This window comes from Phyllopteryx taeniolatus, chromosome 2, assembly GCF_024500385.1.
Source record: "Phyllopteryx taeniolatus isolate TA_2022b chromosome 2, UOR_Ptae_1.2, whole genome shotgun sequence".
Taxonomy (NCBI): domain Eukaryota; kingdom Metazoa; phylum Chordata; class Actinopteri; order Syngnathiformes; family Syngnathidae; genus Phyllopteryx; species Phyllopteryx taeniolatus.
Genome location: NC_084503.1, coordinates 11,326,507 through 11,337,076, shown reverse-complemented (window position 1 = coordinate 11,337,076; position 10,570 = coordinate 11,326,507). Strand labels below are relative to the sequence as shown.

The following is a 10,570-nucleotide window of genomic DNA, read 5'->3' as shown; positions in this document are numbered from 1 at the left end:
CGCGAGTGTTCCGTACTTCATTGCGATTGGTTAAATTTGACAGCTCGTTGAAAACCGTTGAAGGAGGGGGAAATTTCAAAAACACGAGAGGCGCGTCTCCTTGGGAGTTCCCTTTCCAGGCGAAAAACAGCATTAAACTAATGTATAGACCAGGGTATGTATCGCCTTTTAGCTATAAAATTAGGTCTGCGCAAAAAATTGACAGACATAATGAGGGGAGAATCCGTCTAAACTCGCGAAGCTTGCTTGCTCGCTCCCCGTTTAGGCAGTAAGCTAACCGTGCTACATGACCACATAAAATAGAAACCTCGGTAGATGTTTCCGTTGATTTCATGTGAACTGGCTGCGTGGGTTGCCTTAACTCGTTTGCTTGTCGGTAATAACTGCTCTTTGTTGGGGATTTTTAGTACAAAGGGCACCGTTGTAGTTTGTCCGAATTGACAATCGCAATGTTCACCAGATAGGGAGCATGCTGGTTCAAAATCACAATATCACGCATTTGTTTGGCAGACTGGCTCGTTATTTCATAGTTTTCCTTTGTTTTATCCATAATTTAAACTCCCATCTGACCGACACTGCTTTAGTGCACCATGCTACTCCGTGTCCGTAATACATGTTTATTTTGCTGGTATGTTATGGAGGAATATAACGAGTGAAAATTTTAAGGGGGTCTGAATACTTTCCGTACCCACTGTATGAGTAATATTTTGTGTTGTGCAATAATGGTAAAGCAAAGCATGGCTCGGATAGGCTCCAGCAGCCCCGCGACCCTAGTGAGGAGAAGCGGCTCAGAAAATGGATGCATGGATAGTGCATTTCATACACAAGGTAACTCATGGTGCTTTACATGATTAAAAGCATTTTAAAACAAACCAAAAATTTTTTTTATACACATTTAAAACAAAGAGAAAAATAAAAAAACAGCATACAGGGCAAGACATATCGTTTTAAAGTGGAAATGTGGAAAATGAGAAAAAAGGAGTTTTTTTTAACCTGGACTAAAAAATATTCACACTTGGTGTTGATGTCACTTCTGTTGGCAACCTATTCCATTTCCATCCATTTTCTACACCGCTTTCTAAACCTGAACTGGTTGCCACAATATGGCAAGGTACAATTAAACAAACAACCATTCACACTCTCATTCATACCTACGGACAATTTAGAGTAATTAATTAACCTACCATGCATGTTTTTGGGATGTGGGAGGAAACCGGAGTACCTGGAGAAAACCCACGCAGGCACAGGGAGAACATGCAAACGCCACACAGGCGAGGCTGGATTTGAACCCATATCCTCAGAACTGGTAGGCGGATGTGCTAACCAGTCATCCTTATTCCCATTGTGTGCAGGATAATAGCTAAATCCTGCTTCACCATGTTTGCTTTGGACTCTGTGCTCCACTATTTGACCCGAGTCTATAGAGCTCAGAGCCCTACTGGGCTTATATTCCATTTGCATTTCTTTCATGTATTCAGTGCCTAAACCATTTAGTGATTTATAGACCAGTAGCAGAACTTTAAACTCTATTCTAAAGCTGACTGGGAGCCAGTGTAGGGACTTTAGAATTGGAGTAATATGCTCTGACCTCTTTGTTCTGGTCAGAAGCCGAACTGCAGCATTCTGAATGAGCTGCAGCTTTTTAATGCTCCAGTCAGAAGACCATTGCAATAGTCAAGTCTACTTGAGATAAAATCATGGATGAGCTTCTCCTAGTCTGCTTGGCACATAAAAGCCTTCACTATGGATATGTTTTTCAGATGGTAGAAGGCGGTTTTAGTAATTGATTTGATATGACTGTTGAAAGTCAGGTCGGATCTATCAGTACACCGAGATTTCTGACTTGGTCTTTGTTTTTTAAAGAGAGCGACTCCAGGTATTTACTAACAGCAATCCTCTTTTCTTTATTGCCAAAAACAATTATTTCAGTTTTGTTGTGGTTTAATTGAAGCAAATTTTGGCTCATCCAATTTTTTTGTCTGTTTTAGACAGTGACACAGCACCTCAATTGAACTGTAGTCATCCTGAGACACTGCTAGATATAACTGTGTCTGCTATGATAGTCAAAATTAAAGTTCTGAAGAATTTGACCCAAGGGTACCATATACAGGCTGAACAGGAGGCGTCCAACAACTGACCCTTGAAGGACCCCATAGGTCATTGCCATTCAATGAGATTGAACACTTCCAATGGTTACAAAATAACTCATTTTCCCCAGGTCGGACTTGAACCATTTCAGGACTGTTCCATTTACTCCGACCCACGTTTCCAACCTGTTCAGCAATGTATTATGCTCTACCGTGTCAAAGGCTGCTCTGAGGTCCAACAAGACCAGAATTGACACCTTTCCTGAGTCAGTATTCAACCTTATATCATTTAGCACTTTGATAAGAGCAGATTTAACTGTGATGTGTTCGGAAACCTGATTGAAATTTGTTAAAAAATTCCATTTAAGTTTAAGAAATTGCTGAGTTGATTAAAAATAAGTTTCTCAACAATCTTGGCTATGAAAGGGAGATTTGAGATGGGTCTATAACTTGCTAACATGGAAGCGCCCAGCGTTCTAATTTTTAGAAGAGGCTTAATGGCAGCTACTTTAAGAGCTTTAGGGGAAACTCCTGACTGAAGTGAGCAATTGATTATTTGCTGCAAATCAGCTAGCACATACTTCGCAATAGCTTTGAAAACATCAGATGTTATCTAGTGGTTTCAGCTGCTGAACTGTTGTCTCTACAGTTTTTTTTGGCTAACTGTATCAAATTCTAACATGGTAATAGAGTTTTTCCTGGGTGGCTTCAGATGTAGCATTATTTTATCATTTTGCTGATTTGTGCTGATATTTAACCTGGTGGATTGTATTTTTCAATAAAATAACACGCAAATTCATTCAATTTATCTACTGTTAAGAGTTCTGGAGCTATCTGATTTGGGGGGTTGTGAGCTTGTTCACCACAGAGTGAGAGTATTGTTGAAGTTCGTATTGATGATTTCCGAAAAGTGTTGCTGTGTAGCCCTGACTAGCTCTTGGTTAAAATTACTAAGGCTTTGTCTGTAGAGGGCATAGTCAATTTGGAGTTTAGTTTAGTTTTAGTTTTTCTCCACTTGTTCTGCTTTCCTACACTTTGATTCCGAGGTATTTACCATCATTGTGCTCCTCCACGGTGTTCTAGGTCGCCTCAAGATTGTCTTAGTTTTAATAGGAGTGACGGCATTCATGACATTTGAGATTTTCCAGGTGAATTTATCCAAAAGTTCAATTGCCTCAGCATTCACAGTTTGTGGCATAGCTATGGTCTCCATAAACTTAGTGGCGGTACTGTCATTTATGCACCTTTACTTAGTAGACATAGTTTTCTGAACTTTTGGGAGAATCTGTAATTCAAAGAATACACAAAAATGGTCCGAAATAGCCATATCCTTAATGAGATTTCTTTAGATTTTTTTTTCTTCTTCCCATGTCATTGTCAACATGAATGGTAAGATTAATTTAACAGTAAGAGTTTTTTCATCAATGTTTTACTTTCAGGAAAAACAAGACTCCTCGCAGGCCTGGCCAAAAAAAGGCATCCCATGCAGAAAAAGACCCTGTTGGCGTAAGTGAACACATCTCATAATCATTATCTCAGTGCAGGTCAAATGCTGTTCACTTCCTCTTGTGCAGCCATCGGCAGGGATACAAAATCCCAATGCGGTACAAAATGAATGAACATCAACCATGTATATTTAGGCCTGTCACGATGGCAATTTTTTTCAGGATGATATATTTTCCCCAAAACTGTCATGTAAACCATAGTATTGTTGTTTTTTTATTTGTATTCATTTATTTTTTTTATTCCACTGATATAATATTAGAGCATAATAATTCAAGTACATCCTTTTAAAGAGCTATTAACTTTAAATGTTGAACACTGACATTGAAATGAAGAATAAATAAAATATCTTGGATAAATAAAAATATGAATAGACTCAGGCTCTGTTCCAAAAATTGCACTTAAACAATTATTAAACATTAGGGTATAGAGAGTCATTAACCCACTAAAGAGCCCCAAAAAAGTCTTTTAAATTTCACACACCACAAAGAAGTGTTTTTAACATGCCTGCCAAATTTGAATGAATAATAAAAAAATAAATCCCCATGAATGCAAACTAAGGCTATGAAATCATGAAAAATAAGGCCCGCCCTCGAGCTGCAGGACTGTGTGGGTGTGTCCGCTGAAGGCACTGGAGATGAGCCCTTAACCTGTCAATCAAGTATGTTCACTGGAGTCAACGACTGGCTGAATAGTGTGTGGGCCTGTGGTCATGGTTAACAGTTAACTTTCCTGTGTGTGTATGTTATATGGGGACCCACACACTGATGTCGTAGCGCTCGAGTGAGCTGTTTAGCTACTTCACTCGCAGGCTCAGTAGCTTAGCTTTAGCATTAGTGGGTTAGTGAACTTAAACAGTTACCTTTCTCTTAAGAGTCTGTGTTGTGTTGATTGCCGCGCGGCACATGGAGCAAGGTTGTGGAGTATTGGACGGCGCCAATGCCGGTCTGCGAGCCCATAGCGGCTAATGTGTACTAGCCTAGCCACTAGTAGCTAGACTTTATACCGATTTTATAGGCCTTATCGGTATCGGCCGATAATTAGCATTTTATGCTAATCGGCTGATCAGCTTTGTCATAATTCAAGAAGATCCGTTCAATGACGTCATTGATCGGCTCCACAAAAGACATTTACTCCGCGTCTCCATCATGCGCAGTGTATTTGAATCCAAAAGCTAGTTTATTTTTAGCCTTGTGGCATGTCTTTTGGCATAGTCCTGTAAATATCTGACAGCCGGTGTGGAACAGACAACACGTCTGAGACAGACAACACGTAATGACTAAAAGACAAATTTGCTCTTTCAAGATTGCACTATGTCAAACTACTGCAATAAAATCTTGTATTCCGATACCACCACATCCTGTTTTTACGATCATTGGGCTTGATCTTGTCAACTCAAATGCGACCGGATACACTCGTTACCGTGGCGACGACAACAAGAGTGGATCGCGCCGACTATATTATGAGGACAAAATGGTAAAAAACTTGTGTTGGTGGTCACCGGGGCTCAGGACAGGATAGGACGTTTGTTTAAGGCTTGCTTGAGGTATGTTCACGTACCTTTAATACGATACGGCTCACAAGCAGGCAACAAAACGTTATGTAGCCTAGCAAGCTACTGCGAGCACTGACTGTTGTACGTAAACATGCCGCCATTCTGTCGAATCATGCTCTAAAGTTTCGGTGTGGGTGAAGTCATTTAATTAAAAATAAAGTAATTTAATTACAGTAAGTTAGCACCCATTATTTCTGTCATGTAATGTTGGTTTGACCTGACTGATTAGAATACACGATCTGACTAGAGCAGTGATTTCAAACCTTTATGGAGCCAAGTAACATATTTTACAATTGAAAAGTCTCACGGAACACCAAAAAACAAAAATGTCACAAAAAGTGGATACATTAATTACTGTATTTACTTCCTGCCATCTAATAGAAGACATTCATTTGTTCTGTCTGTCACTATGCCTCACTGGCATAAATAAAGGAACAAAGGTAATTTATGTATTATAAATATAATTTTTTGAGCAATTAAGTACACAAGTATATACAGTAAATGAACAAGTCATTTAAATAGTCACATTCCTCCATCTTGTGATCGGATCGGTGATTGGTTATCGTTTTTTACACTCGCTGATCGGTGATCTGCCCCAAAAATCCTGGTTGTGTAAAGCCTAGTAGTAGCAGGCTACTTCGCAGTGGAGCCGTCCAACTCGCTGTCGGCTATCTCCGTGAGCCGTGTGTGGGTCACCACAACAACGAGAATTTATCGTTTCCATTTTATTTATTGAATGATAAGTCTATAGCAGTAATTTCCAACCTTTATGGAGCCAAGGCACATATTTTACAATTGAAAAATCTCACAGCACACCAGCAAACAAAAACGTCACAAAAAGTGGCTACATTAATTACTGTATGTACTTCCTGCCATTGAATGCATCCATCCATCCATCCATCAATCCATTTTCTGTACTGCTTATCCTCACAAGGGTCGCGAGCATGCTGGTGCCTATCCCAATAATCCTCTGGCGAGAGGCGTGGTACACCCTGAACTGGTTGCTAGCCAATCGGAGGGCACATATAAACGTACAACCATTCGCGTACACATTCACACCTACGGGCAATTTAGAGTCTTCAATCAACCTACCATGCATGTTTTTGGGATGTGGGAGGAAACTGGAGTGCCCGGAGAAAACCCACGCAGTCACGGAGAGAACAGGTGAGGCCGGGATTTGAACCCCGGTCCTCAGAACTGTGAGTCAGATTTTCTAACCAGTAGGTCACCGTGACACCCCATCGAATACAATAACATTTATTTGTTCTGTCTGTCACTATGCCTCACTGGCATAAATAGATGACTGGCATAAATAGATGAACAAAGATACATTATTTCTTGTAAATATTTTTTTGAGCAATTAAGTAAAATATGATAATTTCCCACGGCACACCTGAAAAGCGCTCACGGCATACTAATGTGCCACGGCACACTGGTTGGGAATCACTGGTCTATAGTAATATTGTGACAGGCCCACAGTCTGTATATTTATTTTACTGTACGTATTTGGAATGTACGAAACAGTGACAAACTACTTCTGTATATTGAGCAAAGACATTGTGATCGGTGTTGAATGTAACACTTCACCAGTTATGCCATCACAAATCCAAAACGGAAGACCTTTGGTAATTGGTGTATAATACAGTACTTTCCGTGTGTGTGTTGTTATTTTATTTGTAGGTATACTGCCGTATGCGCCCACTTGGAGGAGAGAATGAGGAATGTTGTGTTGAAATGATCAGCAACTCAACTATACAGCTTCATGCTCCTGATGGCCTTAAAGCCAACCGCAATGGAGAATACAAAGAGGTATGTGTGAAGTGTCTCATTTGAACCAGGCGAAGATTATCTTCAGTTCGACAAAAACTTCCACCTGACTAGTAATATGTGTGTTATCTGGGAGGCATCATTATCAAACAACCAGCCCTTAGTTTTCCAGTGTAAGCAGTAGAGATGGACAGATACTTACTGTATGCAGTGTTCACACTGCTCATTCGCCACCTCGCCAAAGGCTAATTTAAACGGGATGTGGTGATGCAAATTTTGTCCACTTTAACCACAGTGGGGAAATAAAATAACCTCCGTCACAAGCCCTTCCTGATAAAAGTTAAGGTGAGCGCTCTAATTCTAATTCGCCGTGTGTCGACGATGTTCATGGTTTATTTTTTCCCCATACTTTGTAAAATGTTTCAATTTGTCACCGAGTTCAGACTCGGCAAAGCCGCCGTCCAGCCGCTGCTGGCTCAGCAAACAGGCTCGCGCGGTTTCCCAGCTGCGGGGAGCGGGGTGTCGGGGAAAATAATACCGGATGCCGCTTGGCACCAAATTGGAGCATATTACCATGATGTATGTTTGATGTGTCGCTGGTCAATGTGTCCTGCAATCCACATTAGTTCTCGCTAGCTAGCTACCTTCTTCATCAATCCACGAGTCTCTAATCGCACTTTGGTTTTCTTCCCGAGCAGCGGTTGCCAGGGCCATAGCTAGTCATTTGGGGACCCGAGGCAAACATAGCCAAAAAAAAAAAATCCAGCATCTGACATTACCAGAGCGTCCACATAAAACAGCTGCTTGGTGCATGCGATTTTATTACGCTCCCCGGCTGCTCAGCAACAGAGGTGATAGTTCTCTTTGCGTTGAATGCATTGTAAGTCACTGATCATCGCCTCCATGCGAGCGACTAAGTTGCACTTCTTACCATACTGCTTACAAGTGTCACGAAGGGAGGGCAAGGAGTGGATAGGTGAAGACGATGTTAAAGCCATGCTAATTGCTAAGCTATCGTCGATGCAGTTGCAAAGCATCGAAATATCAGTGATTTGGTGAAACAATACACTTGTTAAATAGTTCTAGTTAGAATCGCGTTTTTGCAGAGAGTAACCAACTTTGAACAACACAATAACAGTCCAATTAATGTGTGGTTAGAGGGATGGATATAAAATAATACATGTCCACACAGGATGCCGCGTATGAACCGGAAATTAATTAGTACAGTTAAGTGTATTGTTGTTACTAATAAATATTTGTAATGTAAGATAAGATAACCTTTATTAGTCCCACAATGGGGAAATTTGCATTGTTTCAGCAGCAATTGTGGATATAGCAAATATAAATGGGTAATATAAATAGCATGCAAAAGAAATCGTAATTACCGGAATTTCTCGTGTATAATGCGCACCCATGTGAAATATGCACCCTCAAAGTTGACCGCAAAATTCTGGAAAACCTTTCTACGTATAATGTAATGTATAATGTATTTTTACAATGCATGATTTTGCTTCCACCCATATGATCAAAACATGAAGTATTATCTGTATTTTGTTAGTTTTTCAAAGAATTATTCTGAAGTTAAGCACTTTATTTGAACACGTAATACTTTATTTTTATTTACTTGCTCTTATTTTGAAATTCACAACCCTACTTTTATTTAGTAAATGAGAAAACACACAGTTGTGCTCTTACAGTAGGTACGGAAAGTATTCAGACCCCCTTAAAATGTTCACTCTTTTTTTATATTGCAGCCAATTGCTAAAATCCTTCCATCGATCCATCCATTTTCTGAGCCGCTTATCCTCACAAGGGTCACGGGAGTGCTGGAGCTGCCCAGCTATCATCGGGCGGGAGGTGGGGTACACCCTGAACTGGTTGCCAGCCAATCGCAGGGCACATATAAACAAACAACCATTCGCACTCACAGTCACACCTACGGGAAATTTAGAGTCTTCACTTAACCTACCATGGATGTATTTGGGAGGAAACCGGAGTGCCCGGAGAAAACCCATGCAGGCACGGGGAGAACATGCAAACTCCACACAGACGGGGCTGGGGATTGAACCCCGGTCCTCAGAACTGTGAGGCAGACACTCTAACCGGTCACCGTGCCGCCTAATTTGAATCATATTAAAACAAAATTAAATGTGTTTCCCCTGGTCCTTCATGTTTTCTTTAAATTGTACACATCTTACAAATTATGCCTGGGTAATCAAACATACAGTGGGTACGGCAACTTTTCACACCCCCTTAAATCTTTCACTCTTTTTATATTGCAGCCATTTGCTAAAATCATTTGATTTCATTTTTTTCCTCATTAATGTACACACAGAACCCATATTGACAGAAAATTAATGGAATTGTAGAAATTTATGCAGATTTATTAAAAAAGAAAAACTGAAATATCACACAGCCATAACTATTCAGACCCTTTGGTGTGACACTCATATAGTTAGTCATACAGACTCTAAATTGCCCGTAGGTGTGAATGTGAGTGTGAATGGTTGTTTGTTTATATGTGCCCTGCGATTGGCTGGCTGCCAGTTCAGGGTGTACCCCACCTCCTGATGAATGAAAGTTTTAATTTTGACGTTTTAGATCTGATAAATCTGCTTTAATAGACTTTCTTTTTTTTGTTTTGTTACCATGGTTTAAAACAGAAATGGCAAAGAAGAATTAATCCATAGAGACATATTTTTGACGATGGAATGTAGACTTTACGCTGATCTGATCGGTGTGATTAGTATCGGCTGATAATTAGCATTTTATGCTGATCGGCTTTCATGTCATCATTCGCCGATCTGGTCAATGACGTCATCGATCGGCTCCGCACAAGACATTTAACTCCGTGTCGCCGTTGCGTATGAATCCAAAAGCTAGTTTATTTTTAACCTTGTCACGTGTTTTGTGGCGCAGTACTGTAACTATCTGACGCCCAATAAAGTTTTTTTCTATCTTGTCGGTTAAAAAATGTGTCATCGGTGTGGGACTATTTTGCGGTATCTCAGACAAACAACACGTAAGTTATTTGCACTCTGTGCACAACTGAAGTACGTTGTGGGGAACGTCCTCTAAATGCTTCAACACAAATTTGATCGGGCACCTGGCGCGTTCAAGCAACGGACGCAAACACCCGTCCATATAGCCAGGACAGTGAGAAAGCATGTCATTAACAGTATTTATTAATTTAATTGCAATAAAATAATTTAATTACAGTAAGTTGGCACCCATTATTTCTGTCATGTTGTAATGTTGATCTGATCTAAACTCATGTCAGTGGCCAATCCTTCAATACCCCCTATAGGTCATTGATGTTTTACATTTTGTCTAAAATGCTAGAGAATAATTTTACAGCTGGGATGGGGTCCAGCACGCCCGCGACCCTAGGGAGGAGAAACGGTAGAGATAATGGATGCATGGATACAGTACTCAGTATACAGTACACAAGTATATACAGTAAATGAACAAGTCATAAAGTACACAAGTATATACTAATACTACTAATATTTACCACCAAAGATTAAGAATATTTGTTTATCTTTAACAAAAATGTTTGAATTTGAGTAAATTCTCCTATCCCTGAGCTAAAATCCTTAAGACCTTCTTGAGGACTAGGAAACCCAGTGAGCTTTTTTTCTTTGAGCAGCGGCTGGAT

General features: G+C 40.2%; 1 protein-coding gene across 3 annotated transcripts in view; it reads left to right on the top strand.

The window, feature by feature from the left end:
• The first annotated feature begins 34 nt into the window (after positions 1 to 34).
• The window catches only part of LOC133471139 (kinesin-like protein KIF23), a 40,377-nt gene continuing 29,841 nt past the window's right edge, over positions 35 to 10,570 (top strand). For all 3 annotated transcript variants that reach the window (XM_061760404.1, XM_061760393.1, XM_061760384.1), the window contains exons 1-3: positions 35 to 154; positions 3,527 to 3,593; positions 6,826 to 6,954. In XM_061760404.1, the coding sequence (XP_061616388.1) occupies positions 141 to 154; positions 3,527 to 3,593; positions 6,826 to 6,954 (210 nt within the window). In that variant the 5' untranslated portion in view covers positions 35 to 140. The remainder of the gene's footprint in view (positions 155 to 3,526; positions 3,594 to 6,825; positions 6,955 to 10,570) is intronic.